Source organism: Bufo gargarizans, chromosome 1, assembly GCF_014858855.1.
Source record: "Bufo gargarizans isolate SCDJY-AF-19 chromosome 1, ASM1485885v1, whole genome shotgun sequence".
NCBI classification, from domain to species: domain Eukaryota; kingdom Metazoa; phylum Chordata; class Amphibia; order Anura; family Bufonidae; genus Bufo; species Bufo gargarizans.
Window position 1 is genome coordinate 470,084,970 of NC_058080.1, and position 21,580 is coordinate 470,106,549.

Consider the following 21,580-nt stretch of genomic DNA (forward strand, 5'->3'; position numbering starts at 1 on the left):
AATATTGGAATTCTCATAACAATAGAAACAGAAAAGAAATTTCATACATGTTTATTTAGTCTACAAAAATACATTTTTGCATAATGTGGAGTCAAAAAACATATACATTATTGACATCATTCCATGTCATGAAAGCAAAGGGGATGGGGGGGGTTAAAATTATTAATTAATTTACAGAACTTGTATATATAATGAGTTTTATGCATATTTTTTTTTACAACGGACAAGATTAAGTATAAAAAATAAAATGAATTTTGATTTGAGATTTTGAGAAAACTAATTGATATTTCACAGCTAAATTGGAAAATACTACTTAGTAGTGTAAATATCGTTTTACAATATAAACCATACAGCATACAATGCATATAACCTCATGCTATTATATCTACCATTTTCTTACTCAACATGCATGCATAAGCAATTTCACGTAGTCCAGGGTTATTTGTCTTCAAACGTCCGTTCTGACATTAATGCTATAAAAAATGTGCGACAATAAAAGCCCTTTTATCCAGGATGAGGACCTGGACAAGTACTGGGATGACTGATGGCACCAACGCTCATTCCTGGTGGTTGCCCCATGTAAAGGTGCCTCTGAGCATCCAGCACATGAGCAAACAAGGATGTGCCACCGACAGACAAGGAAACTGATCACTGCTTCAATGTACTGTACATGCGGCAATGACCAGGGCTGGTTGTGGCTGAATGACCTTCACCATGTTTCATGTAAATGCGACTAATGAGGTGGGAATGATCAGGAATAAACAGTCATAGGAAGGTTTGTTCCCGATCATTACCAGATCTCTCACGTAAAAGGGCCTTTAGGCTACCTGTAAACATTGCAGATTATGTTAGTTTTTTTGCGCGGATTCTCGTATGAACAACCGCAGCATAAGGGCTCGTTCACATGACCGTGTGAAGCCCGTGCTGTGGACCACAAATTGCGGTCCACAATGCACGGGCACTGGCTGTGGCCCAGCCTCATGGAGATCGCTGACCCATTCACTTGAATGGGTCCGCGATCCCTCCGTTCCGCAAAAAGATAGAGCATGTTCTATCTTTTTGCGGTGCGGAGGCACAGAACGGAACCCAGGAAGCACTCCGTAGTGCTTCCGTAGTGTTCCGTTCCGTGCTTCCGTTCCGCACTGTTCCATGAATGTACTCTATGAGATATAGACAAATCTCTTGTACACTTTGCTTTATTCTGCTGTGTGGACTTTGAAGACTTTGAATGTCAATTGTATGTGTGAGTTTTGGTTTGGATTTCTCCCTTTTCAATAGATGAGTGAGATCTGGGGCACAACTACATCAAATCCACAACAATATTGCAAGTAACACATGTGGATTTTGATGTGGATTTGGTGCAGAAATTCACAGAAATCCACACGGAATTCGTGCAAGTCTACCCACAGCCATGTGATGACATGTAGATCAAATCTCAACACAATGGTATGCGCCTTGAATATTAGGGCTTGTTCACACGACCGTTGCCCCTCCGTGCCCGTGCTGTGGACCACAAATTGCAGCCCGCAATGCACAGGAACCAGCCGTGGGGCTGCCGTGTGCAGATCGCGACCCCATTCACTTGAATGGGGTCTGCGATCCGTCCGTTCCGCAAAAAGATAGAGCAAGTTCTATCTTTTTGCAGTGCGGAGGCACGGAATGGAACAGAACCCACGGAAGCACTCCATAGTGCTTTCGTAGGGTTCCGTTCCGTCCTGCACCGCATCTCTGGATTTGCGGACCAATTCAAGTGAATGGGTCCGCATCTGTGATGCGGAATGCACACGGCCGGTGCCCCGTGTGATGCGGACCTGCTGTATGCAGGACGCAATACGGCAACGGAGGGGCAATGGTTGTGTGAACAAGCCCTTTGTCCTCTTGCACACAAACTTTTTTTTTTCAGATTACGTTCCGTTTTTTGCGTTCCGTATACAGACTGTATACGGAACCATGAATTTCAAAGGATCCGCCCAAAAAAACGGAAGGTACTCCGTATGCCTTCCATTTCCGTATTTCCACTTTTTTTCTGTTACGTTCAAAGATAGAACATGTTCTATTAGGCCTCTTGTACACGACCTTATGGCTTTTTCAGTATTTAATGGTCCTCAAAAAACGGATCCGCAAAAATACGGATGACGTCCGTGTGCATTCCATTTTTTGCGAAACGGAACAGCTGGACACTGATAGAAGAGTACTATCCTTGTCCGTTATGCGGACAATAATAGGACATGTTCTATCTTTGGAAATACGGAAAACGGAAATACGGAAATGGAATCATATGGAGTACATTCCGTTTTTTTTGCGGACCCATTGAAATTAATGGTTCCGTATATGGACCATATACAGAACGCAAAAAACGGAACGTACACGGAAAAAAAAAACTTTCATGTGCAAGAGACCTAAGAGTCCATTCACACATTCATATGTGTTTTGCGGATCTGCAAATTGCGGATCCGCAAAACACGGACACTGGCAATGAGCGTTCCGCATTTTGTGGACCGCACATCGCCGACACTCTCATAGAAAATGCCTTTTCTTGTCCGCAAAAGCGGACAAGAATAGGACTTGTTTGTTCTATTTTTTTGCGGAACAGAAGTGCGCATCCAGAAGTGCAGATCCGCAAATGAGGATGCGGACAGCACATTCCGGCCCACAAAATTGCAAAATGGATGCGGACCCATTTTGCGGCCATGTGAATAGACCCTTATTGTCTGCATAACGGACAAGGATAGTACTGTTCTATCAGGGGCCAGCTGTTCCGTTCCTCAAAAAGTGGAATGCTCACTGACGTCATCCGTATTTTTTGTGGATCCGTTTTTTGCGGATCGCAAAATACTGAAAAAGCCATACGGTCGTGTGCAAGAGGCCTTAGTTACACTTTAGGGTCCATTCACACTTACGTAGTGTATTGCAGATCCGCAATACACCCGGCCGGCACCCCCATAGAACTTCCTATTATTGTCAGCAATTGTGGACATACGGAAACGGAATGCACACGGAGTAACTTCCGTTTTTTGTTGCGTACCCGTTGAGTGAATAGTTCCGCATACAGTTCACAAAAAAACGGAAGGGGCGCGGAAAGAAAATACGTTTGTGTGCATGAGGCCTGAAATAAACCTCTCAATGGAGATCTTACCTGTATTCTCATACTAGTGTGCTAAGGAGAGGCTACTTCTATGCCATCAATGGTAACAGTGCTATATGGTGTCACAGTGGAGCAGTACATCTCATCTTTTATCCAGGAGAGATGTTAGATCTCAAGAAAAGAAATGAAACCAAGAGTGTGCCATCTTAATGCTGGGTTGGCATTGGATTCGGCCATTGTTACCACAGTCCTGTAGGCTTTGTTGAGATCACCTAAACTACTTTTCACAGGCAAGTCCATTGTATTAAAGGCTCAGGCACACGACCGTTGTTGTTTTGCGGTCTGTTTTTCACGGATCCGTTGTTCAGCATATGAGTTTTTTTTTCTCTGATTTAAGTCCTCTTCCGTTCCGTTATTCCACTAAACATATCCGAATGGTTTCTGTATTTGATCCGTTTTTTGCAGATCGGAAACAGTAACTTATTAATCACCAAACACATGAGCAATATGGGCTGGTCATAGCATTTCTACAGTATGGATCCGCAAAATACGGATGACATACGGATGTGTTCCGTGTGCGTTCCGTATTTTTTGCGGACCCGTTGACTTGAATGAGGCCTCGGACTATAAATTGCAGACAATTATAGGAGATGCACTACTTTTTTGCGGAATGGAAATACGGAAATAGGGAAACGGAATGCACACGGAGTACCTTCCGTTGTTTTCGCTGACCCATTGACGTGAATGGTTCCGCATACGGTCCGCAAAAAAATAATAATGGAACGGAAGCGGAAAGAAAACACGTTCATGTGCCTGAGCTCTAATACTGAGTGGGTACAGCTGCCACATAGCCCTGCTCAGCAGATCCCAGAATATTCCTATCCAATTATCAAAAGCTTTAAAGTAAAGTTGGTGCAGCCCCACAAAAGGCTATTCCTAATCCTTGTAATGGACAATATCTATAATAATAAAATATTAATAATGTCATATCATGTATTCGGTAACAAAAATATGTTTTCCAGCCTAATGTCTCATATGGGTCTTCAGAAATTCCATTCTACATTGCAGTTCTACAGAAAGCAGTAAATGACGGTAGTTCCAGACCTCCTGGATCTGTAGCACAGGGGTCAGCAACCCTCCGCACTCCAGCTTCTGTGAAATTCCCAGTATGTGCACTTACTTGGCTGCTCTCAGACCTCCCATAGAAGTGAGCGAAGCATGCTGGCAACTGTAGTTCCACAAGAGCTTGAGTGTGGGCGTTTGATGCCGGCTTCTGTAGAACCTCCGCTACTTAGGCTCTGTTCACATCTGCATTGTCATTTTCATTTATAATAGAAACCAAGATGCATGGCTGGATCCATTACATGAGGGACGCCAATGGCACCTGATGGACCCCATTAACGTATAAGTGGGATCCATCCGGATGTCTTGAGGTGTCTATCACAATTTTTCCCTTAGGGCTACATGCACACGACCGTATGTGTTTTTCTGTCCGCAAATTGCGGATCCGCAAAAAAAAAAAAAACGGATGACATCCGTATGCCATTCATTTTTTTTTTTGCGGACCCATTGCAACAATACCTAAAACGGACAAAAGTAGGACATGTTATATTTTTTTTGTGGGGCTACAGAACGGACATACGGATGCGGATAGCACACGGTGTGCTGACTGCATTTTTTGAGGACCCATTGAAATTAATGGGTCTGCATCCTATCCGCAAAAAAAAAAACAAAAAAACGGACGGACACAGAAACAAACAACGTTCGTGTGCATGTAGCCTAAAGGCGATTAAATCTGCGATGGAGCCTCCAATACATAGATCTATCTGTTTGAGTAGGTTTACAATTAGATGTTTGGGATGTAATTCATGAACTTGATATTATGATGAGTTAAACTGCGCTTGCACTTAGAAAACACCTTTGAAATGACATATGAAAGGTTTTGATCGGTGAAGGTCCGAGTGATGAGACCCCCACTGATCACTAGAATGAGGAGGGAGCTCTGACTCTCCTCGTTGCAGTCGATAGATTGGGCTCATAGACTTTCTACAGAATCCATCTACTGCAGTGAGGACAGTGCTCTGCGGGAAAGCTGCTTTCTCATAGCGATCGGGGGGGTCTCCGAGCTCAGATCCCCACTGATCACAACCTATGACTTATCATAATAGCCCACAAGTTTTTTTTAAGTCTATGTCCAATGATGGCCGCAATTCCACAATAGTCTACATTTAAATCAACTGCATTGACTAAATACCATTATGTCATTTATAGGTCTATAAATGGCTAAAAAACACCTCACAAATTTTTCCTCCATAAAACATGAACAGACTCTTAGGGTGCATTCGCACGTCCGTAAGTGTTTTGCGGTCCGCAAACTCCAGATAGAGCATGGTCGGTGCTATGATAGAAAAGCTAATTCTTGTCCACAAGAATAGGACATGATCTATATTTTTTTGTGGGAAATGGAACGGAACTACGGTGTGCTGTCCACATCTTTTGTGTCCCCATTGAAATGAATGGGTCTGTGCCCTTTCCACAAAATTGCGGAATGGATGCGGACAGAGAAATATGGCCGTGTGAATGGACCCTAAGTATGTAGTATAATAGGAGCCATCATATTGTAATATAAAGCTACCGTAGATCTAGCAAATGTCGCTCGCTCTGATGTGCCCTTCTAAGGAATAGTAGAAAATATCCAATAGAGCAAGACATTGGGGGTCATTTATCAAACTAAACTAGAACTGGCTTAGCTGCCCATAGCAACCAATCAGATTCCTCCTTTCATTTTCCAAAGGTGCTGTCGAAAACGAAAGGTGGAATCTGATTGGTTGCTATGGGCAACTAAGCCAGTTCTACTTTACACCAGTTTGATAAATCTCCCTCATTGTTTTCTCTGTCGACTAAACATTTGACATCTACAAAAGAATTTGGAGGGCATTTATCCATTTTGCGTTAAAAAGTTGCAAATTATGGCACACGTCATATTTGCGATATCATTTGTAACTTTTTCAGCTTTTCACACTTTTCTAAAGAAGAGGGAAGGGGTGGACCCTATCGCGGCCCGCAAGATTTACCATAACTTATACCAGAAACTGGCATAAGTTATAGTTTGTCCACACCAGCCCCTAGAGTAGCACAGATTTGAGTTTCCGGCGCACACAATGCCAGAGATGCACCTAATTTATTAAGATGCATCTCACTCCAGCACACAAAGGATCAAGACTAGCCTGTGGGAATGCCAGTCTTGATAAATGTCCCCCATTGTCTTTGTTCAGCCGATAACGTTAAGAAAAGCGCCTACAAATCCATGAAAGCTTGGGAGCAACTGAACGTTCGGGAAGCAATCACACTTATAGAGGCAATGAAAATGTGCTGGAAACATTGTAATTCCAAATGATGCGCCTGTCAAACTAATGGTCCAGTTAGAAAATACTGCTCTGGTTGACTAGACTACGGCTGGTGGCTCTGGGGCCTGGTTGATTAGTTGTCTCGGAAGGGAATTTGATATAATGACATGAAAGTAGCTGATTCCCTGTTAAAACTTGTTGTTAGACACAACAATCAAACCTGCTGTACTTGACCTTGATCTATATGTTCAAATGTTATCTCCTCTCAAGAAATTGATTCAGAAGACCTACGGGTGCTTCATCTCACACGATAAAAGCCAAAATAGGTAAAAGGTAAAACAGTAACCTTTACTCACTTATACCCATTCATTTCATTCATCAGTATTATTATATAGTATACAAGAAAAAGGTCCTTTGAGTAGATTTGGAGTAGAAAATGACGGCCAAGTTTATCCAGTGTCTTCTCACCATTTTTTATGTTCTGCCTAATGCCCATCAGCTTCCACTTTGGTGGAGATCTCAGGAATGGGTGACTCAATTTTCTGCTCTAGCCAACACCAGATCATATCAGGAATGCAGCATAGTCAGCTCGTTCTAAATAGTAAATTCTGCAATGAGCTACAGAATGTTACAAACGTCGGGGAAAATTTACACCATTTTGGTGCACAGAAAATCATCAAAATGGCACTTTTTTATAAATAAGTTGCAGGATGCTTGGCCAGATTTTAAAAGCAAACCATTATAATTTCACTACAAGCTAAACATGAATGTTGACTGCCTTTACAGTCACAAGAACGGGAATCCTATGTCCCTTGTTTGCTTTGTGCAATGGTCAATCATGGGACTGTTGGAGATAACTAAGTGATAAACTTGGCTATCTCCAGCAGTCCAATAGAGATTCATAGAACGTCAGTGTGCATGCTTTACCTGCTTCTCCATTCATACAGGGGCATAGGACCCCCCATTCTTGTGATCAGTGGAGGTCCCAGTGGTCAGACCCCCACCAATCTTACAGTATGCACTCAACCTTCTCTAATCAGAATACTCCTCTAGAAGCATTGATATGGGTCATGCATCACATGCACACCAGAAGGCCACCTACATAACTAGAATATATTACTGTTATAATGGACAGATACGTAAGTCTTTATTATTTAGAGTTACAGACAAGAGACAAGTCGTTCTTCAAGGTAACGTATAGAATGCAACTGTGGAGCATGCCCTTTATTTCCTGAGTTAGGGCGCTTGATGAGAATCCATGCATTAAATAGAGAAATGCAAATTCTTCTAGAATCCACTAAATTGCCATAATTTAAGTGCAGAAACCAATGTATAAAATAAAAACTCCTTAAGGTAGAGCTGGAAGTGATTGTCTCATGGGCGTCAGTCATTTGATGATATTCCCATTCTGAAATGAAGATTCGCTTTTGTCCTCTTTACTCTGAAACTGGGATTGTAGGAATCCTTTGTGTTTCGGGGAATTGCTGCTGCTGCTGGATTTGCTCCTGCTCTGATCTGGCGTTGGCTGAATCGGCAAAGACCTTGAGGTGCTGGACTTGGCCAAACAAGCACACACTAGGCGGAAGAAAGCCCGGCGCATCTCCTTGCTGGCCAAAGTGTAGATGAGAGGATTCAAGGCTGAATTGAGCACTGCTAGAGCGATAAACCATTGCGTTTTATATAAGATCTGGCACTCGCCTGCTTTACAGGCGACATCGATCAGGAGAAGAATGAACAACGGGGACCAGCAGGCGATGAATACACCGACCACGATGACAACTGTCCTGAGCAGGGCCATGGATCTCTCCGAATTGCTGTGATTTGTGACTCTTCTGCTGCTGGACTTTACCAAGACATAGATCCGGGCATAGAGGATGACTATTGCAATCAAGATGGCTATGAAAATGCTGATGCAAAAGCCAACATACTTCTTAGAATACAATGGCAGCACCGTGGAGCAGTCCTCCAAGTTGTTCCGACAGTTCCAGCCAAGGATTGGTAAGGCACCTAAGGAAAACGAAATAAGCCAGCAGGTCCCAATGAGAAGAAATACACGGTATTTCTTGTTGGCATCATAAGGCCTCATTTTTATCATTGTCAAATGCCTTTCAATAGCAATGGCCAGCAAACTTAAGGTGGATGCACCAAGGGCTATGAACATACTGCCTTCACGCACGAACCAGGCCGTCAATGAGATATTACAGGTGTTAACTCCGGACATGAGGATGTTTCCTATGTAGGCAATGCCAGCTAACGAGTCACAAAGTGCTAAATTACCAATGAAAAAGTACATTCTGTTGTGGAATCTGTTATTTTTCCATATGGCAATCAGTACCATGAGGTTTTCCAGGACTATAAAGCTGCATATGATAAGAAATAACAAACTGGTTTTGTCCATCCGATCCCCATTGATTTTTAGAGACCTCCCTGTGTAGTTATAATGAAGTTTGATTGTAATGTCACATTTCTGATGTTCTTGGACAATCAGATTAGTAGAAGTTAGGTAATCAGCGCCCATGGTCGTTGAGATTGGAAGAGAGATTGCCACCTTCAATGCTGTAATTTAAACACAATCCACTAGAGGGCACTGCAGCCACATATTCTGCAACTTCTCTTTGGAATGAACTGCTGGGAGTGAGTTGAACATCTTGCAAGGCAGAGTGAGAGCCTGCAAAATAAAAGACAAATGAGTTTTATAATTATTTTACAAGGTACACACTATAATAGTTTGCTTCTCTCCAGTCTATAAGGGCTTATGCACACGGCTGTAGACAATTTTGTGGTCTGCAAATTGCAGATCCGTAAAACATGGATATCGGCCACGTGTGTCCTGCACTTTGCAGAAGGGAATGTCCAGCCCTCTATAGAACTGTCCCATCCTTGTCCGTAATGGGGACAAGAATAGAACACGTTCTATATTTTCGCAGATGCCATGGAATGGATAGCATCTTTTGCGGCCCCATTGAAGTGAATGAGTCCACATCCGTCCCGAAAAAAAAATGCAAATCGGATGCAGACAAAAAATATATTTGCATGCATAAACCCTAAGTCACACATAAAATCTATATGCTTCTTTTAATCGCATTAAAATATAAAGCAGCATATTAGTTGTATGTGGCAACTTAAAGAGGACCTGTCGCCTCTCCAGACATGTCAGTTTTAGTAACTACTTGCATTCCTCATGTAATACCAATTCTGGGGCATCTTTTCTCATATCTCTATGTTGTGCCATTCCTCTGTTATTCCTTTTAGAATTTTATGAATGAATTGCCAACAGTCTGCAATGAAGGTCCATCTGGGTGTTACCAGTTGGGGGTGTGTCCCTGCACAGTATCACACCGGCAATACTGATTGGATAGTCAGAAACACACCCCCAACTGGTAAACCCAGACAGATATATTTACTGGCAACTCATTCATAGTCTTCTAGTAGGAATAATAGAGAAATGGTACAACATAGAGTCATGAGAATAGATGCTCCAGAATTGGTATTATATGGGGAATGTAATGACTTACTAAATCAGACATTTTGTTACAGCGGGGAATCAACACCATTCTTTTTGTTAATGTTAAACATTGTCCTTCATGTTTGTGCCCATTTAGGCCTCTTTCACACTACCGTTTTTTTTTTCCGTTTTGCGGTCCGTTTTTTGCAGTTCCGTATACGGTCCGTATACGGAACCATTCATTTCAATGGTTCCGCAAAAAATTGGAATGTGTTCCATATGCATTCCGTTTCCGTATTTCCGTTTTTCAGTTCCGTTGAAAGACAGAACATGTCCTATATTTGGCCGCAAATCACGGTCCGTGGCTCCATTCAAGTCAATGGGTCCGCAAAAAAAAACGGAAAACATACGGAAATGCATCCGTATGTCTTCCGTATCTGTTCCGTTTTTTGCGGAACCATCTATTGAAAATGTTATGCCCAGCCCAATTTTTTCAATGTAATTACTGTATACTGTATATGCCATACGGAAAAACGGAACGGAACAACGGAACGGAAACGGAACAACAACGGAAGCAAAAAAACGGAACAACGGATCAGTGAAAAACGGACCGCAAAACACTGAAATGGACATACTGTAGTGTGAAAGAGGCCTTATATGCAAATTGCGTTTTTTAGGTTCCAAAGTTCTTTTGAGCTGCAGTTGTATAGCAGAGATAAATTTGTCATTTGCCTATACAATTCATAAGGATTTGTCATAGTTCTTAATCAACTCAAAGAGTTATCACAGTGAATTTAAGGCACATTCAGCTCTGCTACATGATTGTGTTTCCGATCTGTCTTGTGGTATGAGGTTTGTAACTTCCACATCATCAGTCTTATAGCTAAAGAGGGAAGCACACAGCAGAGATCTGTGTATGGAACATGTACAGAGGAGCATGGAGTCTGTTCAAGCCCTATCGTCAAACCAGGTTCCACCATTTGGTGTCTTTGTGTGACACCACCTTACAGATATTACAATACTTTTCCAAGACGGCTTAAGGTGGAGTATGTTATTGCCCCTTAGACTTCTATTGATGCCAGATTACACTTCAGTACAGAGCTATGATACAGCCACATACATGAGGTTTAGTAAAGAAAACACCTCTAGTCCCTGGTCATGACCTTCTACATTCCAGCCTGGGCCTACTGCTGAAGCCCCTCAACAGCTTCCACCACCTGGGGTTTTGCTTGTAAATCCTCAGAATTCCAAACTATCCTTAGACTATTTGTGAACTCATTCAGACAACTGGGCCCGGAGCGAAAAATGTTACGAGAAACTAGATCATTATGATCAGGGAATACTTCCAGTGTTTCTTGGAGTTAATGGGCAACGAAGATGGAAATGAGTGCGATTCCTTCTTCATCTTATCACGGGAATGGTGTGCATTAAACTCATTACTGGCTGTTTAGTGCTACAAATGGCTGTTCTGGGAACAAACCAAAGTGAAGCCACCAGCCAGATGCTAGACATCATTTATTATGTGTCAGGGTAGGGCAACCTTCTTGATGGAAACCAAAGCAAGCACCTTGCCTTAGGCAGCATTGGCTTAAGGGAGCTGCAGGCATGTTTTATCTTTTGATATGGAAACTGAAGAGTGGAAAATGCCCCTCTTAAAAAGAACGACCTATGACTGTATATATGACTCGCAGACCACACTATCATTATATAAAGGTTCTATATTATAAAGACAAAATGTATACAAAAAACCCCACTAAAATATAAAAGAATACCTAGGTGATCATTTTCTCTGACTGCAATTCATATGCAAAAAATACCTTTACGTGACAGGTGGATAGCTGCACATGGCTTAGTTTAATTGAATTGGGCAAAATCTCCAGGTGGATCAGCGGCATGCAAAATAGTTTCCGAAATCCGAGGGTCAACCTTGGATTTCTGCTGCAGATTCTTCTGCAAAAACACATTGGAATTTTTCAACACGTATTTTCACCATCTAAACATACCCTAAGCCCTCATGCACACGACTGTACCGTGTTTTGCGGTCCGCAAATTCTGGATCCGCAAAACATGGATACCAGTCGTGTGCGTTCTGCATTTTGTGGAATGGAACGTCCCGTCCTGTGATAAAAATGCCTATTCTTGTACGCAAAACGGACTAGAATACAACAGGTTCTATTTTTTATTTTTTTTACAGGGACACGGAACAAAGCAGCGGATGCGGAGAGCACCATAATGCTGGCTGCATCTTTTGCGGCCCGATTGATGTGGACCAAAACAACGGTCGTGTGCATGAAGCCTAAGTCAGAACTTAGTGAGCATTAGGAACGGGCAACCCTCACCATTTGTCTCAAAGACGGGGGGAGATTTATCAAAACTGGTGTAAAGGAAAACTGTCCTAGTTGCCCATAGCAACCAATCAGATTGATAGTCTCATTTTCCAAAGAAGCTCTGAAAAATGAAAGGTGGAATCTGATTGGTTATTTTGGGCAAATAAGCCAGTTTTCCTTTGCACCTGTTTTGATAAATCTCCACCAATGTTGGGGGAGATTTATCAAAACTGGTGTAAAGGAAGTCTGACTTAGTTGCCCATAGCAACCAATCAGATTCCACCTTTCATTTTCCAAAGATGCTCTGAAAAATGAAAGCTGGAATCTGATTGGTTGCTATGGGCAACTAAGTTTTAATCTAAACCAGTTTTGATGAATCTCCTCCATTTTTTTCCCTTGATTGACCCCTTTGTGTATGACCTGAAATCACATCAGATATCTCTTTGTAGGCAGACATTGTTTCAAAAATGCTTTGGTTTTAATGAACTTTCAGTGTGCTTCAGCATACTTCAGTATGCTACACCTGCCATTTGTATATGTACCTTTGGATTTCCAAAATGATTGTTTAGATGAGGTCCTCATTGCCACTTGAATGTAATGCATGTTTCCAAAACAGGCGGCCATTATAAGTGAAAGGGGCCATGTGCTGGCCTCTACAAAGGACAAGATCTTTGAAAAGAGAGGGTGTGCTCCCTACTTGCATGCGAACAGGGCAGAAAAGAATAGCTTTAGTTACAGTTACCCAGATGTACTATTAGGTTAATAGATGACATGCTGAAATTAGTAGCCTGGAGGCGCGACTAAAACGGATCATGATTGCCTGACTTTAAAAGCTCTTTTTTCTTAGAATTGTAGTACTTTGTGGTCTCTCAGGCTACAATAACAAGACCGTATATTTTACGTTCCACAAAACAATGATCCGCAAAAAATAGGGATGACGTCCTTTTGGCATCCGTATTGCATCTATTTTTTGCGGATCCATTGTAACAATGACTATCCTTGTCCGCAAAATGGACAAGAATAGGACATGCTCTCTATTTTTTTTTTGGGGGGGGGGGGGGGCTACGGAATGGACATACAGATGCAGACAGCACACAGTGTGCTGTCCGTATTTTTTGCGGACGCATTGAAATGAATAGGTCCTCATCCAATCCGAAAAAAAAAAAACTGAACAGACACAGAAACAAAATATGTTTGTGTGAATGTAGCCTTAGATTAACCACACTTAATTTGGATGCCTGCTGATCAGATATTGGTGACCCATCCAGAAGTTAGGCCATCAATATCAAAATCCCGAGGGTCTTACTTTTACTGGCATATTCAGGGCAACCATTATGACAATAATTTTATTTTCATAATGTGATTAACAACATACTTAAGACCTTTCCTGGGATTTTAAGCATACGTTCAAGAAACATTGTACTCATTCAAGGACTATATATATATCTACACACTGATTGCCTAAAACAAGAAGCATATGTGCTGTTTTCTGTTCACTCTCGGTGTGGGGACAAGCAAGAGGGTCTTAATGGGCCCTGGAGATGATATGTTTATTGATAGAGAACTCTAACGTGACCTTCAGATTCCTATAGTTCTGAGACTTTTCTCAAGGAACCTATCCTATTTCATCTTAAATTCCCCTGGTGAATTTGCTGTAACTACTTCCTCTAGAGCAAATTCCATTCTCGCTTCCCTTTAAGTAGCCAGTATTAAATTTTACTAGTTAAATTCTTTCCTTAAAATTTGGATTTGCTTGAAACATTTGACACTATGCCCTATACAGTACATATTCATTGCAAGACGTAATGAAGACTATTATTTGACCTGCATATGAATATAATGTAAAATATAATGACTAAATTCAAAGTATGTGTCATGCACACAACAGTAAGGGCTCCGTGCCCGTAGTTTGGACCCATTGACTTGTCGTTTTTTTTGGGCGGAGCTGAGGCAAGGATCTGAAGCCCATGGAAACACTACGAAGCACTTCCGCAGGCTTTCGGGTCCATGCCTCTGCACCGCAGAAGATGTCCTTTATTTTGCCGTATTCTGCAGATCATGGACCTATTCAAGTCAATGGGTCTGCAGCACTGAGTGCACACGGCCGGTGCCCGTGCATTGTGGGCCGCTATTTGCGGTCAGTGGCACGGTCACGGAGCCATTACGTTCATGTGCATGAATCCTTAAGGCTACTTTCACACTTGCGGCAGAGTGATCCGGCAAGCAGTTCCGTCGCCGGAACTGCCTGCCGGATCCGGCAAAACGTATGCCAACTGATGGCATTTGTAAGACTCATCAGGATCCTGATCAGTCTTAAAAATGCCTGGTCAGAAAAATGCTTTGAAATGCCGGATCCGTCTTTCCGGTGTCATCCAGCAAAACGGATCCGGCATTTATTTTTTTCACCTTTTTTTCAGTCTGCGCATGCGCAGACCGGAAGGACGGTTCCGGAATTCCAGTATTCTGAATGCCGGATCCAACACTAATACATTCCTATGGAAAAAAATGGCAGATCCGGCATTCAGGCAAGTCTTCAGTTTTTTGGGCCGGAGATAAAACCGTAGCATGCTGCGGTATTATCTTTTGCCTGATCAGTCAAAATAAATGAGCTGAAGACATCCTGATGCATCCTGAACGGATTGCTCTCCATTCAGAATGCATGGGGATAAAACTGATCAGTTCTTTTCCAGTATAGAGCCCGTTTGACGGAATTCAGTGCCGGAAAAGAAAAACGCTAGTGTGAAAGTATCCTAAGGATAAACTGCAAAGCTCTCAAGATACATATCTAATACATAGAACTAAAAGTAGTGTAATTCTATTGCATCCGCCTTATAAGATCGTGTCTGCTGACTGTAGACTAAGGCTACTTTCACACTTGCGGCAGGACGGATCCGACAGGCTGTTCACCATGTCGGATCAGTCCTGCGGCTATTTCGCTGTGCCGCCGGACCGCCGCTCCGTCCCCGTTGACTTTAATGGGGACAGGGGCGGAGCTCCGGCGCAGCACGGCGGTGCACGGCGAAAGCCGCCGGACTAAAAAGTCCTGCATGTCCGACTTTTTAGTCCGGCGGCTTTCGCTGTGCAATGGGGACGGAGTGGCGGTCCGGCGGCACGGCGAAATAGCCGCAGGACGGATCCGACATGGTGAACAGCCTGTCAGATCCGTCCTGCCGCAAGTGTGAAAGTACCCTAAGACTACTTTCACACTAGTGTTTTTGCTGGATCCGGAAGGGTTCAGCAAAAACGCTTCCGTTACTGATGATACAACCGTCTGCATCTGTTATGAACGGATCCAGTTGTATTATCTTTAAGGGTACTTTCACACTTGCGATAAAGTTTTCCGGTATTGAGTTCCGTCCTAGGGGCTTTATCCTAATGCCTTCTGAATGGAGCGCATTCCGTTCAGTATGCACCGTGTTCCGGCAAAACGGATCCGGTTTTCCGGTCTGCGCATGCGCCCCCAAAAAAATACCGGATACGTTTTTTCAGATGACTCAGGAGAGATGGATCCAGTGTTATAATGCTTTTGTTAGACGGATCCGCATCTGGATCTGTCTACAAATGATATCCGTTTGCACACGGATTTCCGGATCTTTACAACGCAAGTGTGAAAGTACTCTAACATAGCCAAGACGGATCCCTCATGAACTCCATTGAAAGTCAATGGAGGACGGATCCATTTTCTATTGTGTCAGATTGTGTCAGAGAAAACTGATCTGACCCCATTGACTTGCATTATGCGTCTGACGGATCCGTCTTGCTCCGCATCCCATGACGGAAATAAAACCACAGCTTGCTGCAGTTTGCTCTCCGGTATGGGAATGCAACCAAATGGAACAGAATGCATTTTAGAGCATTCCGTTCTGTTCAGTTACATTTTGTCCCCATTGACAATGAATGGGGACAGAACTGAAGTGTTTTTTTTCTGGTATTAAGACCCTATGACGGATCTCAATACCGGAAAATAGAAATGCTAGTGTGAAAGTAGCCTAAGGCAATATTCTGGTAGAATTGCTGCACATTTAAGGCGCATTTACACTGTGCCGACAAGCAGACATTTATCAGGAAGGAAGCTTTCCTCCGCTGTATGGGGATGAGTGATGGCTACTGCATACAGATTCATTGGGGGAGAATTATCAAACTGGTGTAAAGTAGAACTGGCTCAGTTGCCCATAGCAACCAATCAGATTCCACCTTTCATTTTCTAAAGGAGCGTGAAAAATAAAAGGAGGAATCTGATTGGTGGCTATGGGCAACTAAGCCAGTTCTACTTTACATCAGTATGATAAATTTCCCCCATTGTTTCTGGGCAGAAGAATGCTATTTACACAGCACGATCTGCTGCCCAGAAACAATGACTGAGGTGTCCGTATCAAAGTTCATTTCATCCTATGAACAAGTATTTTGCTCGTTCATCGGGTGATCTGTGGCACCTTCACACGGGCAGCATTTGTACAAACGTTTGTTTCTGATAGTCGGCCTGAAAATCGGATCGTGTAAACCCACCATTATAGTGTGGATTCTGCACTGGAAATACGTAACAATTTAAAGTACAAAAGACCCAGACTAATGAGCTGAAAATCCTATCATTATACTGTGGAAAAGCCACTGATTTTCCAGGTTTCTGAGGGGTTATCCAGCTTTTTACCTCAGCCAACTGTACCTATGCAAAGTTCTCTACTCACCTGGTCTCTGCTGCTCTGTTCTGGCTTCCTGACTTCACTGGTCGTCCCTTCTCCGTCTGTCAGCTTCTACATGGATGCACCACTGCAACCAATGATTGACCTTAGAGGTGACATATCACTGCTGGGTCACATGCCACTTGGGGACACATCACCCCTGAGGCCAGTCATTGGCTGCAGCGGTACATGGGACCCCGATGGGACTGGAAGTGAAGAGAACCAGGTAGCCTTAATGAAGCAGCAGGGAGCAGGTGAGTGTGGATTTTTCCACAGGTAGAGTTGGTTGAGGTGGAAAAAAAAAAAAAAAAAAAAAAAATTGGACCACCCCTGGACGAAATCCACTGCATATATGCAGCACAGTGTGTAGCAAAATCCACGTGTGAGGCCTCCTGCACACGAACGTTTTTTTACACGGTCCGCAAAAACGGGGTCCGTAGGTCCGTGATCCGTGCCCGTTTTTTCTTCCGTGGGTCTTCCGTGATTTTTGGAGGATCCACGGACATGAAAAATGAAAAAAAAATCTAAGTCAAGTTTGCCATTGAAATGATAGGAAAAAACGGACACGGATCACGGACACGGATCACGGACACGGATGACAATCTTGTGTGCATCCGTGATTTTCACGGACCCATTGACTTGAATGGGCCCGTGAACCGTTGGCCGTGAAAAAAATAGGACAGGTCATATTTTTTTCACGGCCAGGAAACACGGCTCACGGATGCGGCTGCCAAACGGTGCAGTTTCCGATTTTTCCACGGACCCATTGAAAGTCAATGGGTCCGCAAAAAAAACGGAAAACGGCACAACGGCCACGGGTGCACACAACGGTCGTGTGCAGGAGGCCTTATATGGCTATTCTTTAACGTACTAAATATCATTAAATCATTACATGACAGTTAATTAGCTATCAATACTTTTCACAATTAGCTGCAGGAAACAAAACAAAAAATAAAAAAATCTATATAAATTACTTCCATGACTGATCCCTTGTCTAGTTTTTGGTAACCTTAGTCGAGCCAGTGCAGTACTATACCATGATTGATGATAAGTAGGTCACTGGGAATAGTGTTCACTTTTAATCTATGGCTCATGTTTCTGGAAAGTTTGACACCGCTATGACAGATGACATTGATATAAGTCCATACGTAAGTCATCTATTTCTACCACGTTGCTTGCGTTCAGTAACAATGGCACACATTAAATGTAAGAATACTTTGCATACTTCTTTTCCCTGCTTACAAACCCAGCAGCCAACAAGCAAGGTATCTGTCTGACCAGATGCCATTGTGTATCCATCACGACTGGATGTAATGTCATTCTGCAGGATCTTTTTTCATATCGTTCTCACCTTACTTCAATACTGCAGGGTACATACATATTGGATCCATCGATGTTAATGGCACCTGAGTCTAGATTAATCGCTTCATTATCGGGTGATTTTATGTAAATTTTTTACTCCCTGCCTTTCCAGAGCCGTAATATTTTTCTTTTTCTGTGCACATAGCTGTAGGAGGGCGTTTTTCTTGTGCGACAGGTTGTACTTTCTAATGGCAACAATTAATATTGCATACAATGTCGTGGGAAGCTGCAAAAAAATTCCAAATAGGGTGGAATTGGAAGAAAACACAATTCCACCACAGTTTTATGGGTTTTGTTTTTACAACGTTCCCTTTTATGGGTTGTTACCCTGTTAACTTCATTTTCCGAGTCAGTGCAATTAAAATGATACCACACTTATAGCGTTTTTCTTGTTTTAATACTGAAAAAAAATATATAAACTTTGTAAAAATGTATTTTTTATTTACATATTTTGAACCCCATTTTTTGCGGGACAATCGTTTTATTTATACCATTGTGAAGTGTGTAGAATGTTTCGATCACTATTTATTACATTTTTTTGGCAGAGGTGGCCTAATAGAAAAATGGTGACTCAGCCATTTTGATATCCATTCTGTTACGCCGTTTGCTGCGTGGGATAAATACTTTTATATTTTAATAGTATAGGCGTTTGCCTATGGGGGAACCATTGCAGCCTCAGATGCCGTGGTCACATTTGACCATGGCATCTGAGGGGTCAAAAGTCTGCGATCTGCGTTATCACCAATCACAGACACTACCGTTGACGTATAAAATTGTATGTAGTACAAAGTAGTTAAAGGGGTTTTCTGGAGTACAGAATGATATTGATGACATTTCCTGAGGATTGGTCATCAATACCAGATAGGTGGGAGTCTGACACCGAGAACCTCCACTGATCATTGGGCTGCCATGGTGCTAGAAATAGTGTACAGAGCGGGAGGCATATAGCTCCATACCCTGTGTAGTGGCTATGTCAGGTAACACAGCTCAGCTCTCATTCAGTACGCCAGTTCCCTAAGTGTACGGAGCCTTCTGCTTCCACTCTGTATACTTGTAAATTCCGGCGCTGGAGCAGCCCAAAACAGCTGATTGGTGGGAGTGCTGGGTGCCGGATCCCCACCGATCTGATATTGATGATCCATCCTGAGGATAGGTCCTCAAGATCTGTAGTCCAGATAACCCATTAAATACTGTATATTATTGGACTGTATGAGCTTTTATCAAATGAACAATAAGAGGTAGCCACCACCTTCAGTAGTAGGTGATGGTAACAGGACTATGTGTGTCCAAGTCCATGCTCATTGTCAAAAGTTCAACTGAAGTAGAAACTTTATATATACAAAAGAAAATAGGACAGATTTACTAATGTTGTCCAGAATTTAGACAGCATAAAATTAGACAAGGCAGCCTGAAGATGCACCAAATTTATGGTATGAAGATGCGCCAAATTTATCCCCGTGTCGCACGCCATGTGATACATTTTTCACTTCTTGCTAGAAATTTCTTTTAAAGGCTCCTTACTTTGCACCATTATTCTGCAACCAAAAAACGGTGCAGGCCGTTGATAAATCTGGTGCGTTTTTTTTTAAAGCCATGCTCCCTTTTCTACTCACTTTTGAAAAGCGTCAAACAAAAAGTGCCTAAAACATATAAAAAGAATAATCAGAATATTAAAGCCAAATGAGTCGAATAGTCAAATTTCCCCAAATCAACCACAATGGAAGGCGGAAGATAGATTCCTATTTGATTCATATAATAGGGGATTTCTAATGAAATAGAAATAAGGGTTAGCCTAGCACATTATCTACCAAGAGCTTTTGATTCCAGCATTGTGACTAGTGGGACTAGCTCATCACATAGATACGCAGTACAGTGGCCCTTTCATGAACCGTAGAAACAAAGCTCTTTAAAATAATATATCCAGTGAGGCGGTTCAGACTGAATGATGTGCAGCAAGCTGTCTTTTATTCAGGCGAAGGTCTGACAAAAAGCTAAAAGACTCCTATGAATCATCATACAAACTCAATGGGAAAATGTGGAATATAAACATCTAAAAAAGCAAAATGATGTTCGTGAAATCTTAGGACTGTTCCTGGCAATGGTAGTAATCTTGCAGTCGGGCTATAATTTACATTGGCATCCTCAGAATTATGCCATTAACCTCTATTTCGCCAGTTCTGTCTGATGGAATCCATTTCTTATAGTACTTCTATAGTATTATCACTATGTTACTGTCATCTTAACTAGTTTAGAATTTACTCAAGAAAGCTAGCTCTAGTCACCTTCAAGGTTAGGACATACCAATGCATATATACCCAGAAAACATATGTTAAATGTACAGATCATGGAGTATAAGAGAAGAGATGTGACATATATAGAGACTTAGGCATCTGTGCAAATTGTATACAGATGGTTAGGAAAGCATAGAGTAAATATACAGAACTATGTGGCAGTATTAAGAATATAAGAATATTCGGAACAAGGTTGGATACATACAGAATATAGACAGATGAATATGGACACATATTAAATATATGCAGAATTCTTTAAAATGAAAAAGAGGTAGAGACATGTAGTTTAGTAACTTACCTCAAGTGCTTAATGCTTTCTAATAGTGCAAATTCTAAATTAGTTTGTAATTCCAGGTTTACGTGTATCGTACCTCCCCCCCTCCAGAAGAGTAATGTATCAGGATGTATGAGCACCGATCAGAAGAAGGCTGTAGGATGAGTTTATCCTCCTTTCTGAGGGTTTCTCTGTCCTAAACAGATGTTGTCTGGCCACTCTGTAGGATGTGAATGAGGGCAGCACGTCCCAGCCTTCCCTTATAGTGCCTCCTCCTCCACTGTAATGCTCTCCCTCCAGCTCCTATGAATAACATTGTGATGGTAATTCTACATTGTCAAAGGGCATTGTTTTTTAGTAGGTGGCAAAATAACTGTTCAAACTTTCATATTCTACTTGCAGCTCTACAGAACAGCAGATGTAGCAGTCACACGTAGACCTTGGAGCCTGAGGGTGCTGAAAAGCCACTCTGTCCCATAAGAAGACGTCAGTATTATCACTGGCAGGGGCATTTTATAATGAGGTCTAGGAGCTTTAAGTTAGGACGTACACAATTCCTATACCCAGGCCACTCTGCCTGGTCATATTCTTCCCACTTGGTGGCCTAATCTCACTGTGAAGGCTTGGAAGTTAGCCCGTTCCCCACAGCTGACAGTAAATTACGTAGGCAGCTGAGCTTTTTGATTATGGCGACCGCTGGCGCATGTAGCGGGCGCCATGACCGCCCGGTGTCTGCTGTTTTAGACACCCGGCACTAATGTCCGTGACAG

At 42.4% G+C, this 21,580-nt stretch overlaps 1 protein-coding gene across 1 annotated transcript; it reads right to left on the minus strand.

The window, feature by feature from the left end:
• Window positions 1-7,562: 7,562 nt before the first annotated feature.
• Window positions 7,563-21,021, minus strand: S1PR3 (sphingosine-1-phosphate receptor 3). Its single transcript, XM_044287522.1, has 2 exons — window positions 20,835-21,021; window positions 7,563-9,100 (listed from the first exon to the last, which is right to left on the minus strand). Exon 2 carries the CDS (start codon window positions 8,948-8,950, stop codon window positions 7,820-7,822), a length of 1,131 nt encoding a protein of 376 aa, XP_044143457.1. The 5' UTR covers window positions 8,951-9,100; window positions 20,835-21,021; the 3' UTR covers window positions 7,563-7,819.
• Window positions 21,022-21,580: the final 559 nt, after the last annotated feature.